The sequence below is a fragment of the Crocodylus siamensis genome, chromosome 5 (assembly GCF_052110815.1).
Source record: "Crocodylus siamensis isolate JL-2025a chromosome 5, ASM5211081v1, whole genome shotgun sequence".
Lineage (NCBI taxonomy): Eukaryota > Metazoa > Chordata > Crocodylia > Crocodylidae > Crocodylus > Crocodylus siamensis.
Window position 1 is genome coordinate 83571889 of NC_143399.1, and position 22213 is coordinate 83594101.

Below are 22213 nucleotides of genomic sequence, written 5' to 3' on the forward strand. Positions count from 1 at the left end.
GGTGCTTCTATATAATTAGTTTTAACGAGAGGTTTTCTCTCTGATTGCTTTTTTCTAATCACTATGAGTGTAGAAAAACATCTAAACTTTGTAAAGATAACATGTCTCATACTTCTTATTTTTTCAGAATTTATATTCAGATTATATTTGGACAGTGGAGTTTAACACATTGGCCACACGCAACTTTCTTTTGCTGTAGACATTGTCCTGAAATAACAGCTGACGTTAACTTGCAAAAAAGCATATAAAAGTCTACTTTCTGATACTGCCTGATGGAAAAGTCTATATGAAGAGAATGAAAAGGCCAGTGTAATGGACAGCTATTGTTTGGGTTTAGCTGTAGATGTTTTTTCTGACATTTACATACTGTCAAGAAGGGATGTTTCTTTTCTCTTTATGAGAAGAAACTTAGAATGTAGCTCTTTATTTCAAAACAGGCCTGGACATAAAGACTCATTACTAATGACCAGTAAAATTGGCTCAGATTGCAATAGCAATGATGTCCTGCTGGTGAACATTTCCAAAATAATACTCAGGCTCACTTTAGTATGTTCCATTACAACTTGAAAGTGCTGGAGCATTCACTTCTAATTTGTTTCAAATCCAGCTGCTCAGTGGGATTGCTGCAAAATGTTTTACTCCGCTAAGATGAGTGCTTGGTGTTTATGTGGTCAGATATGTTTCATTTCACAAGATGCTTTAAACTGGCTGTAATCTTTTGGCTGTAAAACCAGAGGAAAGAACATCAACCCCCATTTAAATTTAGAACTGTCAAAATCATTTTAATATCAGCCACTTCAGCCACAATAAAATTGCTGGTAGGTCCAACTCATAAGGTAGAAGGAAAAAAACATCTACCAAGTGATTGTATCCAGAGAAGAATTTGCCAGTTAAAGGGTATGTGGAAGGGTCACTTTTCACATTTTTATTATGAAATTTTAGTTTTTAGAAGACACCATGGGTGATTTGTCTAACAGTCTGTAACAGCATATGATGTACACAGAAGAACTAGCTTCTGGGATTTTTTGGCTGCTGTTTGATTAGTTACTTGCATATTTTGCATGTAAAAACAAATATTGAAAATGGAGGTGAACAACTGAAAGGTGAAGTCTGTTGTTTGAGTTCTTGGAATGGTTTCACAGGCATGGGATCCTACTGGCTGGATACAATGTTTTCTAAGTAAAGTAAAAAAGATTCATAACATCCCTTACACTATGTCTTAATAAATATTGAAAAAAACATGTAAGGGTGATCACTATGCTCAGTTTCCATAATTTATTTGTGTGTGCTTCCAGAGATTGACAGAAACTAGTCAACTCTAATGTGTTGGCAGTAGGTTGGCAAGATTTTCAGTGTTCTAGACTGTATCAAAAAGTTCAGCATCTCACGACCAACCTCACAATCCTCTCCTTTTTAGACCTTGCAAGTAAATTGCAACCTACTGGTTGAGAAATAATGGCTTAACAGAATTGTGGCCATATTCAATTTGGACAAATTTCTCAGGTAGACATAATACTTGGTCTTATTTCTCACTCAAATAAATAAAAGATGGGTCGGTACTATGCCTGCGTGTATTGCTTCTGCACAATTTATTCCTAGATCCATGGCAGGGCTTGGTTTTCCTTTTCATAGATTTCTTTTAACAAAATTGCTTCTGGCATGCCTGGTTAAAAGTGTACTGAAATAGCCAACAGCCACACAGTCAAAGACACAGTACTAGGTGGAAAGCAACTGAAAGCAGGAAGCAACAGGTACAAACCTCTCTTCTCTTGCTTGTCTTAGCTCTTCTCTTTTGTCTAAATAATCTCGGCTAGAAACAAAATTTCAGTAAGTCGCAGAAGTAATCAAAACAATACAGATGACACCAAAAGTAAATACACAGTAGGAGAAAGAGAAATCTCTCAAAATAGGCACATTAAAGATACTGAAGGATTATGCTTCAGTGAAGACATTTGCCTCTGCTTTCTAAATAAGTGTTGAACATCAGGTCTGGATATGCGCAAAATATGTTAAATTATATAATACATCATACCAAACATGTAAGGTGCAATGAATCAAAGAAATAAAACTGGCAATTTTTTAATTTCAGGTTAAAAGCCCAAAATAGGCAAATTTTAGAATTATATGCCAGGAATACTATTATTTTTCCTGGCCCTGAGTTTTGGATACAAGTTCTCAAATACCTTGACTACTGCTATTCTTTCCCCTCCAGTTTGTTTTCCTCTCTCTCTCTCAGCGATCCATATAACTTTTTATTTTTAGTTTTGTCAAATCAACTTTCCTTGATGCTTGGATCATGTAATCCCTGGGCGTGATATCATACCCACAAATTTTAGCACTGGTGAAATGTTCTTTATATTGTTTGCAGCAAGACTAATTCACAGAGTTGAACAGAATGCTAGAGGTTGGAGGTTGTATTAGAACATCCCGTCTACTCCTTGCCAAGGCAAACTGATTCCTGCAGAACACTATTTAATGTTTGGTCAAGTCCAGTGGACAAAACCAAAGGCACTTTTACTACTACTTCTAGTCTATTCAACCACCAGGATAGTCAATGCCAGAAATTTTCCATTTACAGATCCCATTTCTTTACTTTTTTTATTTCTCTGCATAGCAGATGAAATAATTCTTCAACAACATTGACATTTAAAATAACATCATTGGCATCTGAGGATAAGGAAAAATGCACCTTTTAATTACTTCAAAAGTGGGAAAAGAACTGCCCAGGGCATCAGCTGCTCCAAAGTAACAGTTATATTTGTGTGCGTCAACTGTGATACAAGTTAGCTAAATCACTGGAACTTTAACCCTGAGATTATGACCAATGTGTAGATAAAGGTATGATGGAATCCACCCCATCACACTTCCTGCCATGCCACACATGCATGGCATAAGGTGTGATTGTGGGATCAACCACCAGATCCCAGCACACCTTATAGCTGGTGCAGGTAGAGTCCGGGGTCATGATCCCAGGCTCCCCCTACACTGGCAAGTAGCAAGCTTCCATGGCTGGGAGCCCTGTCAGCTGATCCAGGCTCTCAGCCATGGGGCGTACTTGGCCACGCTTTCAATTAATGGCATGATTGGAACCAGCCACAGTTATTACATATTTTTGTGGCATAACTTTGAGACTTACTCCTTGTTTTATGACACCATGAATTGTTTTAATGTGTGGCTAGGTTACAACTTAAGTATACTTAAGTATACTGTGTGGCAGAGGCTGAAGATAAAAGTTGCAATGCTACCCTGGTATTGCTACAGAAACATATAGATGTCAGTTGCATCATAAACAGCTTATATGAGTATCTTTTGATAATGATGCAACTTGTAAGTGTCCATACCCTGAGATAGTACCCAGGGAAGCAATGCATGCTTAATAAATTTGTTTCTAACTCTCTGAAAACTCAAGCTGCTATCACTTCACTGGTCCACTTAAGTCACATTTTCAGCTATGACACTAGGTCAATGAAAAAGCTAAGATTCTGGATTAATATGACTCATATGAGAAACCTGTTCATTCCTTCTAGCTAATCCTTTGTTCCACACCTATGTCCATGGGGTTTGCCTTCTACTGCTTACATAATATGGAAAATAACCCTGCATTGCACATACTGAAAAAAATCTTATTTAATTAACTACGACATTACCTTAGCTGCAGCCTCTGCTCCCCACTCCCCCCCGATTTGTAGTAAAATCCAAGAGGAGGGGCTTTTTTACCATATTGATTGGGAGGGGGGGGTAGAACTCATCTTGCTGTCAAGTAAATATGGTATGATTGCAAGGACACTCATGGAACTGTCCCTTGGTCATTTGGGGTGGCTTTGTTTCCAAACAGTTCAGTGACACATAGTTGTTGCCTATTCAGTCTATAACTTTGGGGATCCCTTATTTAAATATGCCCTACAAAGCTTAGGGAAGAGGGGAGGTGGGCATCCCAGCTCTGCAAGACAGAATTGTTATACAATGGGAATGGAAGCATTCAGCTCCTTATAAAATTGTGTTTTTAATGGACCAGTGGCATGTGTCACATTATAATGGGACAGGTTCTTTTTATCCAACTTCTCATTTTTCTGACCTTAACAATGGTTCCCTGGGACAGAACTACCACTAGACATTTCTGATATGATGTGGCAGATCTCTCACTCAAGCAGGTAAAGCTGTCAAGTACTTTGTTGTGACTTTTTTGGGTCTGTGAGTTTCCTTTCTGGAAGTGGATATTGGCAGACTTTTGATAGCCGCCCGTACCCCCTCCCTCCTCCACTGAAGCAATATGATACCAGCTGGAACAAGGGATTTTGGAAGCAGATTGAGACTGGAACTTGACTGTTTCTGTTTCAAGACAACTAGGGCAGCTTTTGGCCACCAAGGATTCTATTCTGGTATTCTACTCCTACTCCCTTCTTGTCCCTTGTTTTCTTCTAAATTTATCTTCTCATTCTAACCACTTAGAATTTGTCTTCTTTTCCAGTTTCACTGTGGATAGTTATGAAAATGATGACAATATGCACAGTTCTGCATCTCAAAACAAATCTAGTGTATTCTAGGGATTTAAAAAAATGGTGACAGAACAATTCTTTTTACTCTTTAGTCTGAAAACCTATCTTCTGAAAAAAATCTTTTCCTCTCACTGTTGATTATGAATGTGAATGTGAAATTATTTCTCTGAGCTTGAAAATACAGCATTTCCAGAGACAGGGAAGAAATTCTGTTGTGACTAAATCAGCCAAAGAACTATGAAAACTAACATGCACAATTTTTAAATCTCCTCCCCACCCCCAAATATTTAACCGCTTTATAACTTCTGAAAACCCCCTATTAAGTACATTGAATTTCAGATTTGTATGCGTTATTTACTTGAGAAATGGTCTGATCCCTCTCAGGAGAGATCTATATACATTTTAACTTATGCATCTGATACACAGCCTACTAGAATCAATGGTAGCATTTCCCTTGATTTCAATGGGACTTGGATCAGACTTCATATTTTGTTTGTACGGTATTTTTGATGTACCTGTTTCATGTAAATCTGAATACTCTAGGGCTGGAGGTAAACTATTTCAGACAGTACCATACGCTCACACAAGGTGAATTATTTTACTTTTCAAAAAATTAAAACACAGAGATATCTCCTTCCTCACACCCTAAACTTTACAGATCTTAGGGTTTCAGAGAGAATGGACTGACTAGCTAATCTTGGCCTGTGCAGCTATCCAGCCAGTATAACTGGCTGGAAACACAAATAGCTAGCAATTCCAGTAGCTTATTAGCCAAGAAATACTTTGCTTAATAAATTAATTCTTAAACACATTTACAGTAACACATAAATCTAAGGGGCAAAATATATTTATATGCACAAAATATTCTGTAATTTAATTTCTCAATTGATTGAAATGTGTTATATTAAGGCAACAAATAAATAGCAAGTATTATGGTCTCCTACTTGAATTTGTTTCTCTCTTCACGCTCTATCCTTTGTAACCTCTCTTCTCTCTCTTGACGTCGTCTCTCTCTCTCTGCTGCCAAGGACTCTTGGTGCTGCCGATAAGATGATGTAAGGAGACCACCCAATGCTGGTCTGAAAACCAAAGAGGATCACATTTCACAGTGCCAGTTTTATTGATTACACTGACAAAAACTGTTAACAATCACAAGGCAAGAAATGTACTTCTGATAAATGGAGGAACTTGGAAATATTCACACAAAGACATATCAGCATACTGACATAATATGTCCTTGCTAAATGCTAGTTTGAACTGTGATAAAATTTATGTTAATTGCTAAACTTCTGAGGCACAAGTCAAATCCACTTTAATGTATCTCAGCTGAAATATTGCACCAACCACGTATATTTCATAATAGATCTAACCAAAAGTTTGTCCTGAAAAATTGGATTTTGAAATCACAAAGTGCAACACTTTCTTAGCACTTTCAAATACATATTATGCAATGATACTTAAAGCAGATACATCAGACATGCCTAAGGAATCCTTTATACAGTGGAGTAAAACTAAAAGAAGATACCAGAATTGTATTTTAGAATCTGGCAGAAGGCTGTATAGGTTTATACCTTAGCGACTATCTGATTCAGAGCCATGAGCTTTCATAAGCAACAACATACTTTGTCAGCTGTTAGGAATGGACTGGACTGCTCATGCTTCTCTGAATCAATAAGTCTCTAAGGAGCCACCCTGCCCTACCTTCTGCCGATCTTCAGACTAATATGGCTAACTATCTCTATGCATGTTGGAATCTGAATGCCATTCAGGATGAGGCTTATTAATATCTTCCATAATGTTGCTAAATCAACTGATCACAATTTCATAGTCTTAGTCAGGGATTGGCCACCTATGGCTCAGAGGCTGGATCTGACCTGGAGCTGTAGGGCTTTCCCCCTAACATGGCTGGGTAGTGGGATGCTTAGCTCATGCTATGTCTGAGAGCTTCTCCTATCCTGCACATGGGTGCTTCACCAGTGTTGCAGCCAGGAAGTGGGGAAAAGCAGTGGTAGCCAGGTTCTAGTGCCAGTTCACCTTACAGCTCAGCTCAGTCATTCTGGCCTACCAGCTGAAAACGTTCCCAACAGCACTTGCTGCAATAGCAGGATGAATCCCTTATTGGTAAATGCAGGAATTGATCAGTCAAATACATAGAGAAAATGCTACTGATTACAACACCACTTCATTAAAAAGCAAAAAAGGGCTTAACATTGCCATATCAGATTTAGGACTTGACTGCTGGATAGTATACTATATGCAGTAGATATAAGCTATGCTATTGGTAGTATATCTCTAACAGTTTTTCTTCACATCTTTTAAAATGCAATCTAAAAACACAGTTGAGCAAGTCTCTAGCTCAGTAACACAAACCCTTTCCTCAAGAATGAAAAACAGTGGTTTGTCACTACACTGGAGGGCTTCTCAGATATTGACTTTGATGCTAAGTAGCATAGTAACCACAGTCTGTGAATACCATTAAACAAGTAATCCTCACTGAAAACACATGAGAATTCTCTAGTCTTTGGTTTGGTCTACACATAATTTTTTTTTCAGTATAATGACCTTGGTTACAGATTTAATTATATGTAAATACCCTCTAGTGTGAACTCAATCATTAGTACACAAAAGTGCTTTGCACTGGCATGGCTCATCCACTTCTCCTGAAGGAATAAGTTACACTAGCATGAAGACGCTTTATACAAGTATAACTGAAACTACATTGTAGGGTTGTACTGCTTTACCTCTACTAGGTGTATGGTTAAGGAGATTAATCTTTTGTACACTGACAAGCCTTTATTTATCTCCTAAAAATATTGTATCGTGAGCTTTAAAATGAAATATTTAGCACACACTGGGTGCAACTACACATGAGATTTACTGTAGAGCTGACAAATTAGTTCCACAATACAGTGTCACCATCTACACATGCACCTGTATTAGGGTCCAGTAAATTAACTAACTCTACTGTAGGACAGTACTATCCAGGACAAGCACTATCCTACAGTAGAGTAGGTATGTGCACTGAAATGCACATGTAGATTGTGATTGGGGCTGGTTGGGGCATGGGGTTGCTAGGATGTGGGGGCTGCCTGGTGGCTAGCCCTGCACTGTAGCACCCTTGTGCCCCAGGTAGCCCCTCTGCAGCATGTTGACCCCTTGGACCTCCTGCCAGCCTGGGGCTGCTCCACCCCAGCTCAATGTGCTCTGCCCAGGCAAACTGCACTGGAGTTTACTGCTACGTGTTAATTGCATGTGTAGATGCATTCACTAAAGAATAAATGTCCCTTTTCCAAAAAGCAGGTAAAAGCTGCCCAAACTATTGAAAATCACTAAATTAGTAATACACCAGAGAAGATACTAACACTGCTTCTATAAACTCAGGTTCTCTTCTTCCAGTTACCATACATGCCTCTCTAAGGGCCATATACTGAACCACCTACTGGCTCCATGGGACGGATGAGAGGCATGGGGCTGGTCCACAGGCCAGATCCCACATGTGGAATAAGTGCAGATGCAATCCTGCATGCCAGATCCATCTGCAAGCCAGTATGACCCTGCATACAACCCATCCCCATGTACTGGATCTGGCCACAGAGAGACCCTATGCACTGGCTTCACTGAGTGCTGGGGCAGCCTGCTACACAGGGCCATGTCATCTGGCCTTCAGGGTCCAGAAACTGAACAGCAGGAGAGCTGCAATTAATGCTGCCACTGCTCCTTCAATGCCAAATTTCCAGACCTGTGTGGAGGCCCGTGGCTGGATGTCTTTCTTGCAAGTCTGTGTTTATCCAAACAGGAGTCTTAGAGAAGATGGCTGTTTCACCCCCACTGGCAGTGAGTCAGCATAAGTATAATTTCAATAAATTGAATTTCAATATGTCATATCCCACCCAGATAAACATTACATAAGGGGGTATAAAACTTGATATCCTGTAAGCCTTGTTTTTGGCACTCTGCTGAAGCTACAATATCAATGCTGGATCATAGTCAAAACCATAAAAAACTCCAATATTACCCAACACTATGAAAAGACTAACCTCATAGTCACGCCTGCATGGTAAATCTTTCCTTGAACGCATTTTAAACAGATTTTGAACTCTGACCTTCCAATCCACAGCCAGAGAAAAAGCTGTCAGCAGAAATACTGGCAGCAATATATTAAGATTCAAAAGGCTAGATCTCTGACACCTAATGTGGTAATATGGGCACAGTATATTGCTCCTGGACTGCTCTAGGAAAGGAAAACTGGGCAGTGTGTCCCCATGCAAACACTTAGAAATGAAATGAGAGAGATGTCAAATCTGTGAACATTGGCTGCTTCCTATCAGGTTAGCACTGATGTATGTTCCATCCAATTGCTTAACACCCTCTTAGCTTCTAGAGCAGTGGGGAGGGGGTCAAACTAATTTGGCCCTGGGGGCCAGAAGAGTGGTGCAGGACCAGTCCATGGGCTGGATAGATGGTATAGGGCCAGCCCCATATGCCCACAGAACCTGCACCCCTCATACTAGATCCAGCCAGTGCCTGCTCTGGACAGTTCTGGGGACCCAGTGGCTCCTGGACTGCAGGTCCTGCCTGACTATATGGCTGCCCGCATGGGAATAAGCCATGGTGGTGCTGGCGATCTAGCTCTGTGGCTCTTACCAGCTTAGCTGCCAAGAACCTAGGCCAGGGCTGTGATGCTGGAGTCCCAGAAGTTCTGAAGGAAGAAGCAAGCACCATGGCTTGCTCTCATTGCAGCAGTCAAGCACTGGTGATATTGAGCTTCTTCCAGTGGTGCTGCTGGGGCTCCAGAGTTGTGGGTCTTGCCCAGGTGCTTGGCTGCTGCCACAGGAAGGTCCACCATCAAGGCTTTTGGCTGGATGACCTAGATCTACTGCTGGATCTGGCCTGTGGGCTGTATGTTTAATGCCTGTGATACAGAATCTAGGCACTATGACTTATAACATTTGAAGAAAACCTAGGGAGAAGGGCAAACTATAAGCTCTTTGAGCAGGATCTAGTTTCTGGGGAGGGGTAGGACGAGATGTTGTTTGTGTGGGTTTTTTTTTTTTTACATGTTTGTACATCACACAGCAGATTGGACCCCTACACAATGGCCTTTGGGCATTACCATGAAGTTAAATAATAACATTTACCGAAAGAACAACAGGGGTCTTCTGTGAAGATGTGGAACTCATTCCTTCACAAGGGACTGTTACTAATGTCTGTCCTGAATATTCTTGTACCCACCAGGAAATAGTGGCATCACATGCTTTATATTGGTATGAGAAGCCTTTTGAACTTAATAACCACAACAGTTGTTTCAATTTTACAGTTATAATAACAGCATCTAAGAATGTTGACTAAATTCCTAGAATGAGTCAAACATGTAACGACTCGGTATACAGTATGCTGCTCAGTTTGGATTTGATCAAGTCAACAACATTTAACTCAAAATGTCACTGTCTGACAGTTATTTTATGGTTGATTAAGAAAAAGGTAGCAATTGCAGAAATATTATTTTATCCTGCCTGCTTCCCAAAGTGCTTGGCACGTGGCACAAATCAGTACCACACACACGCACACCAGTTCACCTATCTCTGAACTGTGGACAACTTTGTACTTCCAGTCCACTTCCGGGTCCACCACCAAGTGTGGGGGATTGTGGGGGGACCTCGGGTGCCCCCCAGACCCAGAAGGCACTCGTTGCCGAGCTGGGGGGAGGGTCCTTCGCGCGCTCCATGGCGAACCTAGAACTGGGCCAGAAATGCTTCTGGTCCACTTCCGGGTCCACTGTTGAGCAGGTTGGGGACCACACCACACTCCCCTGGGATGCTCCATCCTCCCCACCAACTCAGCATTCACAAGCCACCTGGTACCTTGAGATATACAGAAAAAACATTTGAAGCTGTGTCTATGTCCGAATCATTGAATCTCTCCAAATCGATTTGAAGAAATTAAAGGGTCTCATGATTTGATTTGAATTTGGAGATTTGGCCTCCAAATCAGGCTGAATCTCTGCTGAATCGAATCAGCAACCGAAGCTTCGCACAGCCCTACTGTCAAGCTTCAAACCATAAGCCTTTTAGAGCAGTAATTGGTTTTCCTTGATATGATGTAATAATCACCCTACCATTTACTGTGAAGACATAAAAAACACTCTCTGGAGTGTGTGCACTACTGACCACTGTCACATATATGTAGAGTGCTTTAGTTCATGGATGTTTGGTTGTTCCAGCTCCTGGGCTCTAAAATATTTTAGTTTAGAACCTATACAATTCTATCAAACTCTACTATAAGCAGTAAGTTTTGTGCTACATTATCTGTCTGGAACCTGGAAGAGGGCTCCCTGGTCTTCCTTGACATGCTGCTTCCATGCAACATATTTTGGTGACGTTTCAGAGCCAATCTTGTATAACAAAATGTACCATTCAAAGAGATGTTTAGAAAAAGTAGATGTCAACATTATATGAAGGTATAGCTTTTGTGCTGGTATGCACGTGGAACTGAGCCAGCATGAGAAACAGATAGAACAAGACAGTAAGATCTGGAATGTACATCCAGTCTGTCCTTGACTTAATGACTTTTCAAGTTACAACGAATGTCACTTAACAACGTTTATAAATTGACACCCTGTTTAGCTGCCCCCCAACACGGGTTTTGACTTCATGACGGTTGATACAGGTGTGCCCCACTGGTAAGTGTATTGTGGTGGAAGGGGAGGGGGAAGAGAAGGGGGGAGGCAGATCAAGGCCCCTGCGATGAGGGAGGGATTGAACCTGGGGCTGAGGCAAGTGCTGTCCAGCCAGGGCCAGATGGGTGCGGGACTGAGCTGCAGCTCATGCAGGGGATGGGGACTCCTGCTGCTGTTCACTGCTTGTCTAGTGGCTTGTCTGGCGGTTTGTGCTGCTGATCCCGCTGTTTGTCTGGGAGGGCATAGGGGAGGTGTGTGCCCCTGGATTTGCATGGGGTGGGGCTGGGGCAGGGGCTAGGGCTGCATCAGGCTGCACTCTGGATGGGCAGCGGGGGCTACAGCAAATTTCTGGGTGGCTGCAGCCCCCCCCCATAGCTCCTGCCCCACTGCCCACCCCACCCTGATCCAGGGGCACACACATCCTGCCATGCCCTGTCACTGCTCACTGAGACAGGGTAGGGAGGCTGCGAGATGAAGCCATGGCTCATCTGCAGGGTATAGGGAGGTCAGGGCAGTTCCCACCATTGCACACTGCTTGTCCAGAGGCACTGCAGTGGTTCTGTCCCTTGCCCAACCCACCCCAGCAGAAAGGGCATAGCTCTTGCTCCCAGCAACACCACCACTAGCCTGGAGCAGCCCCAACCATGCATGCCGTACCCTGTGGAGATCTGGGGGTGCATTCCCGCCCCACACCCATTCCCTCCTGGACAAGAGGCAGAAGCACTAGTGGGAGCTGCCAGATGAATTGCTAGAAAAGCAGCGTGCAGTGGTGGAAGCCACCCTGCCCTCCCTCCCCATGCTCCCCTGATGAGTTGCAGCTCACTCCTGCACCCGCCCAGCCCCAGCTTGGTAGTGCTTGCTGCAGCCCAGCCCCAGTTCCTCCCTCACTGAGGGAAGCACTGATCTGCCCCCCATGCTCCTTCCCTCCCTCCTCCCTTTTCACCACAATAGACTTGCCAGCTGGACACAGCTGTATTAAGCAGCGTAAAGGAACCAATCTCCCATTTATAACAGTGTTCCTATAGGAAAATTGGTTCTGACTTACAACGTTTTGACTTCAGACGCGGTTTTCAGGCACTAACTGTGTTGTAAGTCTGAGGACTGCCTGTAATGAGATTCGCATCAAAATGCCATTTTTCTATGATGCTAAATATAGTATCTCTTTTGCTAACATAATTTAGCAAACAAACGTAGGCTAACATGACCATGGTTAATGACTGAGAGAAGTTAACAAATGATCTCAATGTGTTGTTATTAACTACACTCTAGTAACACACTGAAGTCTCAAAGCCGACTGGGGTCTCAGGGTATAGGCAGATGTAACAACTGTATCAAAGGATACTTATTTAACCTGCTATGATGCAACTGTTACATCTGTATGAGTCTGTACCAGTAGCAAAGCTGCTCCAGGTGTAACCTTACTTCATCCAGAGTCAAAGTTTAGCTAATTTGTATCACCATAGGTTCATGAAGAGGTAACAGCTATTGTAGAACAGCTGATGCATGCTAATGAGTAGATGCTCCCCTACTTTATTTAAACTTCATCTTCTAATGGTTCTACTCTGCACTGCAAAAGTGGGGGAATTTGAAAATGGTAAAAAATGGTTTTATTTGAACTTTTTAGCCAGATGTGTAAGCATGTGCTTACATATGCTTTTTAGCCAGATGTGTAAGCATGGGCAGTTTGTGGCACTACAAAACTTTTTGTGCCACGACAAACCACAAGAGTTGCACATCAATTCATGCATGGCTCTGCTAATTTGCAGCACCAGTGCAAAATTTGCTACTGGGATTTCCCGGTAGCCAAAAAATACCACGAAGAAAAGCGGCACAAAGCACGCCAAAGTGACATGTGCTGGAAAAAATGTAGAGACACATGCTGCTGAGCCCTGCACTGAGGTACCCTGTGCCCCAGCCAGCTGCTCCCTAACTGGCTGGGGTTCAGGGTGTCTCTACATGTCTCAGTGTGGGGGCTCTACTGCAGAGCCCTGTGCTGAGGAATGTGGAGCCCCCCTATTGAGGCACACTGTGCCTTGAGACAGTGAAGCAGCCAGTTCAGGGCTGCCTGCTCCCCCATCTCTATGTGCCTCAGTGCAGGGGCTCTACCACTCCCTGTTTTGTGGTGGTGGGGGAAGGTGGCACCCTATGCCCTGGCCAGCCGGAGAGTGGCATGTGGAGATTAGGGAGCAGGCAGCCCAAAGCTGCCCACTCCCCTATCTCTGCATGTTGTGGAGACCCCACACTGAGGTACTGTGTGCCCCAGCCAGCTAGTCACAGCTGGCTGGGTGCAGGGTGCCTTGAGATGGAGGAGCCCCAGCCAGGGCTTTTTGTTCCGAGTACTGTACTGTTAATTAGCAAAGTGGGGATTAGCACTGCAGATTTAATCACTGAAATATTCAGCCTCAATAGACACATTTTCTTCATTGCTAGGAAAGCAGGAATTTTAAAATTTAATCAGATAGATCCAAATCTGTGATTTCATTTTACCTTTGCAAAGAATACATTGTGTAAATGTCTGTAATGTAATATCCATAATGGAAGGTTAAAAAAAATAATGAAGGATTTAGAGGAAGAAATCCTTTTAGATCAAAAAATTAATATTCAGGATTTTCTTTAACATAACTGGGGCCAGGATCATCAATAATCCTAATAAGTAAGCACTAATTATCCATTTCTGAAAACATTCCTGATCCTGCAGTCATACAAATATTATGAGGGGAGAATAATACCAGACAGCTACTAGTCTAAAATAGACCTTAAGTAATTCTAAATGTCTCTTGGCTCTGACATAGCAAATCCACTGCCTGGGCTTGAAAGAGACAAAAGAGGAGCTTGAGCTGCCAAAAGCCATATTGTTTCTCACAGTTAAGGATGTTCTTTGTGTATTATGTCTCCTTACATGACAGAGCAAATTTAAAAGCATGTTGCTATAACAATTTGCAAACAGACTAAACATTATATGGGGAATCTGTAAAAAAGTTCTCTTGAAAATACAGAAAAAATTAGAGTGTTAAAACCACTGATTAATATTTCTTTTGAGAAAAAGAGAACTGACTAATGGTAACCTTGCAAGCCAGCTAGAAATCTATACATAAGCCAAAGCAAAAATGGGGTACAGGAGTACTGAACCAGCAGGTATACAGGGCAATGGTTTCCAGTGGTGCAAGGCCTTTACACAAAATGTTATTACTTTTCAGCATGAAAACTGGGTCTATATGAATGTTTTAAGTCTGTTTAACTATATGATTTTTTTTACTAGTATAACTATCCTATTACCACTCCCTGTGTGACAGCAATATAAAGGTACCTTATATCATTATTTAGCATATTTTCTCACATACCACACACAGAGAAACAAGACAGACATCTTATCTGGGGAAGGCAAAATGAAAGGAAAAAAAGATTTTTTCTTTTAACCAAACATTTCAGAATCAGTTTTCTTATTCAAGACACACACCCCAATTTTAAATGGCCAATTTTAGGAAACAAGGTGAGTGTGTTATGTGAATAAATGAGGTATTCTCCTACCAGTGCATTTACTGATATATATATATATACACACACACACACACACACACACACACACACACACACACACACCCCCCCCCCCAAGATATGTAAATTGTACATTATCAGTTATACAAGTACATGCACATTTATACCATTAAAATTGCATTTACATGTTGGGATATAATTAAATAGGGCAATGTTGGGATATAAAATAGACTCTGGATCCCAATCCATCCTGACTTACACATGGGCTTAAATGCAATTCAAATTGGGGTTCTCTTGTGCTTAAAATAAAGCAAATGCATATGGCTTTAAACAGGGTTGTCCAACCTCTGGCACGAGTGTCACTAGTATATGGGCAGCCTATGTATGGCATGCGGCAGATTGGGGATGGGACAGGCAGGACAGTGGCAGATAGAGCCAGGAGCAGAAAGCAGAGCAGCAGATTAGGCAGGGCAAGAGGATTGGAGTGGCATCCAGGGAGAATGCAGAGCTTATTTGTGGTTCTTGTGCCCAAAAGGTTGCCTCCCACTGAATGATCTTCTGATCTTTAAAGATGATGCCCAAAATTTACAAAGGCAAAATGTGTGACTTAATTAAATTGCTATATTTGCCTTTCAATGCATGCATAGCTCATATTATATCAGTAAGACATAAGTGATAATTTATGTCTGGGAAGCACAGAGAGGTGCTTTCAAAGGCAATGAATAACCACTGTAAGAAGCCATGTCTCAAATTTTTGTGTTTTTAAAATCTGAAACTTGATATGTAACTCATGTGGCTGTGAAGAGAAACCAAAAAGGTTTCCACAGAACCCTGGTTAACCCTATAGTGCTGAGGTTAGAAACAGTTCTCTCACCCCTTTATCTGGGGGATGGGCTGTTTCCAAACTTCCTGTTGTGTTGCTTCCAAATAGGGGCCAAATTCTCCTCTGTGGCAAACACAGCAAATCACTTTAAGTCTGTTCTGCTGTACCACTACCACCATGCTGCCTTACTAGGAAGCTATCAGTGGGAGTTGTGCTTTATAAGAACATAATACCTGTTTAAGAGCCCTGCCATGGAGATCAAAGACAAGAGCAAAGAGGCCATTTTAGTTCCAAATCTGAAGTCATCAAATAGTTCCTACTTTCCCTTTTACTATTAAAACTTTAGTACTGAAAGTGGTTGAGGGCAAAACCATCAACAGTGACCCACTATCATGTTCTATCTAGAAATTAACCAGTTTAGTACACAAAAGCTTAACTGATGCTCTATAAGGAAAAAGCAAAACCCCACAGTCATGGCTCTGAAGACTTAGTCATATGTTCTCAACACACAAAACAGGATGGAAGGCCAGAAAAGGGTCTACATGTACTACCAAGGACCCTCATGAGCCTCATTTGAAGGATTTAAATGGTGCATATGTCCTTCACAGGGGCTGAGTTTCACTTGCAGTGAATGATGGCAGCAGACCAAAGTGATGGTGGGGAGCTGGGAAGGTACTAAGGATGAAGGGGAGAGAATGTAAAACAGGGAAAGGAAAGATTGCTTTGGGGAACATTAGAAAAGCCAGTTACATAAAGTGTTCTGTTTCACATATTCTTATATTTCCTCAATATTTAAGCACATGAGTGAGTATAGATAGCACCAAAAAACAGTTTATTTGGGAGAAGGCTAGTCAAAAGAAGTGAGTTTTAAGACCCTGCCAAGAAACTTCCTGCAGCAGCCCATCCCTGGTGGTGTAGTCAATTTCAGACACATTTAATTTTAGAAGAAAAGGTAAATCAAAAGCTGTTTAATGTTCTCAAGTATGCCTTTCTAAGAGACATGGAAATGGACTGAAGGGACACTCAGACTGCCAGAAAATCACTCTTGCAATTACTGGGGAAGGGAAGGGGAACTCCAAGTAAAAGTATTTACAAGCTATGGTAGCATGTTCTGCTGGAGCTTCTGGTACAGTCTTTAAAATATTATTAACATTAAGAAAGGAAAGATCCCACTATTATTTCTGCCTCCTCCCATCCCCCAACCATATCTACATATATTTATGGATACCTATGTGAGAAATACAATATTTGAATGGTAAGTTGGACATGCAAGCACATTTCAATCCCAGCATGCTATCAAAAGTATCAGTCAATGAGAACACCAAACTGAACAATAATACAAAAACTGTACTTTCATGGAATAAAGGAAGAATATGCTATGCCAATGCAAAGGACTGAAAGAGATCAGAAAAAACAAAAACAAGAATAAGACCATTTGTCTCAAGGCAAAAGGTTAAAAGCAGTTTGGCCAAAGTTCCATTGTAATATATTTCCTGTTTAACAGATTTATTTATATTATTATTTATATTATCTAGGGCAGTGGTCCCCAACCTTTTTAAGTAGATAACCTCTGGCATTTAAAAGCAACCCAAGATCTACCGTGTGCTGCCGTCACTCCCCGCCACGCCCCAGCAGGTAAGTCTGTGAGGAGGAAGGGGTCGGGGAGGGCAGATCAAGGCAGAGGGAGAAAAAATTATTTGGGGGCAAACCTCCCCAGCAGGTAAGTCTCATCTGGCCAGAGCCCCACTCAATTTACCCCTGCTCCTGCCCCTGCGGCACTGCCCCTCACCATGGGGGCCTCAATCTGGGCCCAGCCACTCCCCTCCCCCACGGACCAACCTGCTGGGCTGGGGTGCATGCGTGCGTGCATGGACATGGGCACTCAGCCCTACCCGCAGCCTCAGATTGACTCCAAGAGGCTCTGAGATCTACTGCAAGAGTCTCCAAGATGTACCCATGGATTGAGATCCACTGGTTGGTGACCACTGATCTAGGGTAAATAAGTGAGAAACAAGGTGGGAAAATTTGCAGATGACAAGACTGGAGCAGACTTGGAAGAGCTTCAAGGAGACAAGCCAGAGCTGGAGCCCAGTTCATCGTCCCAGACCAGCTGGAGCCAGACATACATGGTGACCAGCTAGACTTCCTAGAAAGGGCTTCAGCTAATGAAACTGACTACCAAGCTCTCCTTCCCCAGCATGCTGGAGAAGAGAAGGTTGTGAGACAGGCAGCCTGGAAAGCATTGTGACTAAGACTGCTTGGGGATAAATGCCTGAGGAACATTAAAAAAACCCATCTAATCATTACAAATTATTGTTACTTAATGTTAGACTCATGTTAGGCATAGAAGTATGGCTCTGCCATGGTAGCAATAAGGAAACAAAGCATAATTTATGGATTATAAATACAGACTAAATTAAAACTTAGGGATAGAATTTAGGGCTTTTTTCTGTACCCACTGTACTGCAGAATATATGGATCCTGACCACATTCAAGAGGGCCAACAAACCTGACTCACCCCTGAAATGTACTGGAAGGTCTAAGAAGCTCTATTTGACAGAGTGGTTTGATACCCCAGTTCTCTATGATTTAGAGCAACTAAAAACTCTTATAAATATACCTGTGTCCAGCTTCAGTCTCTAGTGACCAGAAAGAAAACAGATTAGGACCATGTTATATCTGAGGTTTTAAGAGGCAGTCTCTTAAGTAGGAAAATCCTGCCTGGCCTGACCTCAAGAAAAAGAGATGACATGCAGGAGAGCTTTAGAACACAATAAGGAGGGAACTTGGACAGTCTGGAGGGAATACTTTGTAGGGTTCTGCAAAATTTTGATGGGTGTTTCGTTTCAAAGCTGTTTCGACTTGTTTTGAGTTTTAAAACCTTTGAAACAGCTTTGAAATGAAATGAGGGCACTTGAAATGTTTTGAAAGTTTCAAAATGTTTTGAGTTTCAAAGCTATCTTGCTTGTTGCTAAACAGAAACTAAGGAGAGGGAGAGGGAAGAGGAGGGAAGGACTGCTCTGATATTGACATCTAGCTCCTGGTTCAATTCCCCAGCTCTCTGATCATTGCCTCAGTTCTTCCTGGGGGGGTGCAGGCCCTTGTTCTGCGTGTGGGGTTTCCGCAGACTGGCTGATGATGATGACGATAACAACAACATCATTACTGTTATTATTACGAATATTGTTAACATTACTACTGTTATTATTTACACACCTCTGAACCACATACAAATTCCCATTGTATATAAAGTCTAGAAACCTGAGATAATCACATTCACCTATTCTTGCAAAACAAAGATGTGCAAGTAATGAAGATAGCTCAGATCAGGACGAGAGGGCCCAACAAAGGCCAAGAGACTGGAAAATGAACCTAACACACTGAGGCTGAAAGAGCTCAATTCTTTAAACTTAGTGAAGAGAATGCTGAAAGGAGAACTGATCATTGTGCTTAGGTAATTACACATGGAGAAGAAATCTGGCAGTGGCTGAGGATGGGGTCAGGACTTCCTATTTTGCAGATAAAGGTGCAATAAAATCTACTGGCTGGAGCTTCAAACTTGTCTAATTTCAAATCTGATGCAGTTTCTTAGCAGGAAGGATAATACTCAAATATCTTACAATAAGAAAGCATGGGCCATCATTTAAAATAAGGTCAGTTATCTTTGTAAAAGGAATGCTTTAATCCAACTTTGGTGAGAAATGTTACAGGTCAGAAGAGATAGCTATAATGGTCCCTTTGGGATGCTGGAATCTATGTATCTGTGAATTCTATGGCTTCATCATCCCAGGCCATAAAGCACTCTGGTCCTAAGTACTGGCCCAAGATCCTAAACGCTTTCTATGCAGACCAGTTCATCTCAACCACTTAATCTTTGCTATATTCCTATCCTGTGTTTTGGGATTTCATATGCTCTCTCTATTCCCTCTCCCCCCCCCACCATATTGGGTTAACAGTAATTTCACTATAGTCCTTTTGAGTTCAATGCATTTCCTTTTTTTTTTTTTTTTTTTAGCTTTTTGTTGAGCTCCTGTCCTTCATTTCTGAGGACTCTGCTACATGTTCAAATTAAAGATGGATAGAAACCAACTACAAAGTTGTTACACATTTTCAAGCACTATGTAGCTGGTTGCCTCTTTTTATAGCCAGATAGACATTCTTATGGTGTGATAACTACTTTGCACATATGGCTGGTTTAAATTTATTGTGCAATTACCCAGTTGATTGCATAATACATATAAAGCACAGCAAGGGCCTCAGGGATCATATTATTTTGTGTGTGGATACCTGAAAAACTAAAACTATTCAGGAATCCCTAACATCTATGAAACTATGAATCTCAAAGCACAAAGCAGTAACAATACCATGTGCTTTGACAGGCCAAAATACAACATAGATAAGATTAAAATGAGCAGTTGACAACTAACTGTAACCAAAAATTATTGGTAAGAAAGATAATTGCACATGTGGCTGGTCTAAATTTATTGCATTATTAAGCAGTTAATTGCATAATATATGTAACATGTGGTAGGGGCCTGAATCTTCATTACTTATATTCATAAAGATTTCTGTGATCAGAAATCCCTTGTTCAGATGGGTATTTTTTTTAATTGGTGATCTACTTAAATGGATAATAGTCTTCATTTCCATCTCTAAAAATTCATTCTATCTAAAATTGAATTCACATTTCAGACTAGTTAATAATATGACTGCTTTCATAATAACAGAAGAAACAATTATTGTACTTCAAGATAAAAGGGTGGTGGCCAGAGCCTGGAATAGGCTTCCCAGAGAGGTGGTGCTCTCACCTTCCCTGGAAATCTTCAAGAGGAGACTGGACAGGCACCTGGCTGGGGTCTTATGACCCCTCCCACTCCCAGTGCTCCTCCTGCCCATGGCAGGGGGTCGGACTAGATGATCTGTCTAGGTCCCTTCCGACTCATTGATTCTATGATTCTATAACTAATTTGGTAATCAATGCAATCTTATGGTAATGAATCAGGATACAGAACTTGTTCTGGTTTGGAACCTACCATTAGACACACTGCAAGACATGAAAGTTTGTTTTTGGATGGCTACTGGCTTAACAGTGAGCATGGTTTAGAGATTTGCAAATCTATGAATCCCTTCTGCAGTATATCGCCACGATAAATTCATAGCTCAGGAAGTTTACATAGTATCCCATGTATTGTGACAGTACACACAAGAAAAATACACATACAGATGAGTACACAGCATAGTAATGATGTGATGTTCCCCTTGTTAAAAGTTTTCATCTAATCACATCTAAATCCAGTTGATTAGTAATTTACTACCATGTACTGCATTAAATTAAAATCTGATTCTAACTCGCTGCATATCATACGATGTGCTTACAGGTGTACATTGCCCAGCATGGGTTAAGCCAGGCTGCCCCTGCATTCCCTAACCCTGCCTGGCTGGATACTGCCTTCAGTGCCAGGCCCCCACTTGGACCAGCAGCACCCCTGAAGCTGCAGGGCTCTGTGGGCAGCGGGAAAGAGCTGGCACCACGTGTGTAACATGGAAGTGGCAGCATCGCAGGAAGCCATATTCCCCTTTCCTCTTCTCAGGGGCTGGCAGGAGGAGGGAGATAGTGCATAGCAACCTGCTCAGGAGAGCAGCACCAGGAAGGGAGGGGGCCACAGAATGATTCATGCTGAGAGGGCCCACTGTGCTTCTGGCTCCTGCCCCCTGTCCTCCTCAGCTCTGTGTGATAGTCACCCTAGTGCTGCTGTTGAGCAAGGCAGAGTGGGGAGAAAGGGGGCTGGAGCATATAGCTGGAGGTGTGGGGGGCACAGCAGTGGGAGCCTCTCCCTCCCTCCCACAGGTCAAAAGCAACTTGACTCCAGGCTCAAACCCCGTAGTCCCTGCAGTGCTTCAGGTGTCACCAGCAATGGTGCCCAGGGAGCCCCGGACCACACATGTGTTCATGTGTGTATGGTGCCCCCCTGACCATGGCACCCTAGGTGGTCAACCACATCACCCATCCATAAGGCCAGCTCTGGTACCTAGGCTACAACTTGACTTACGAAAATCAAGTTGAAGACAATACTCTATATCTGCACTAGGAAAGTGTAGCTCCCTAGGATAAGTTTGGCTAAGCTGAATTAGCAGGTGGCATCTAAGCAAAAGTGGACTAGGACTTCTCTGCCTAGGCAAGACAAGGCCTCAGAGGCGTTGTCACAGCCCAGCAGCCTCATTGGTATGCTTTCAGCTGAGTTGGGGTATGCTTAGTTCCATCCTTCCACTGCTGACATGCCCTACAGAAACACACACATTCACTTTCCCAACAAGCTCTAAAATTTAAGGGCTCCTGTAGATATGTGGAGAAGCTACTCCAATGCACTATAATGACAGTGCATCAGAGCAGGCTCGATTAATCAAGTCTACTGAAGCATGCACTTTAAGTAAAGCTCATCAAACAAGCTAAATACAGGAGATTGCAGGTGCTTTACTTAGAACTACTGTAATTAAAGTGCCCCTCCTATATGTAAAGCACCCCCTCCCCCCAGAGCACATGTAAAGACACCCTGGCTTTCAGATTTTAACATAGAAGTTCCTCACTGTCCTAATGTTGATGTCTATTACATATGCAAGGAAGTGTTAACTTCTAAATGAATGTCTTGTAAATGAATGAATGTCTTGTTAACTCTATTCTACAAGCACCTACAAACAACAAAAAGCCTTGAAACAACTGTTCTT

General features: G+C 42.0%; 1 protein-coding gene across 11 annotated transcripts in view; it reads right to left on the reverse strand.

Annotated features, from left to right (window-relative positions):
- FHOD3 (formin homology 2 domain containing 3) overlaps positions 1 to 22213 on the reverse strand; it is a 642552-nt gene that overhangs the window by 117564 nt on the left and 502775 nt on the right. For 8 of the 11 annotated variants that reach the window (XM_090049608.1, XM_090049605.1, XM_090049607.1 and 5 more), the window contains 2 exons: positions 5441 to 5575; positions 1760 to 1810 (listed from right to left, as the gene is read on the reverse strand). In XM_090049608.1, the coding sequence (XP_089905734.1) occupies positions 1760 to 1810; positions 5441 to 5575 (186 nt within the window). The remainder of the gene's footprint in view (positions 1 to 1759; positions 1811 to 5440; positions 5576 to 22213) is intronic. The other 3 variants (XM_090049604.1, XM_090049611.1, XM_090049613.1) reach the window with 1 other exon arrangement.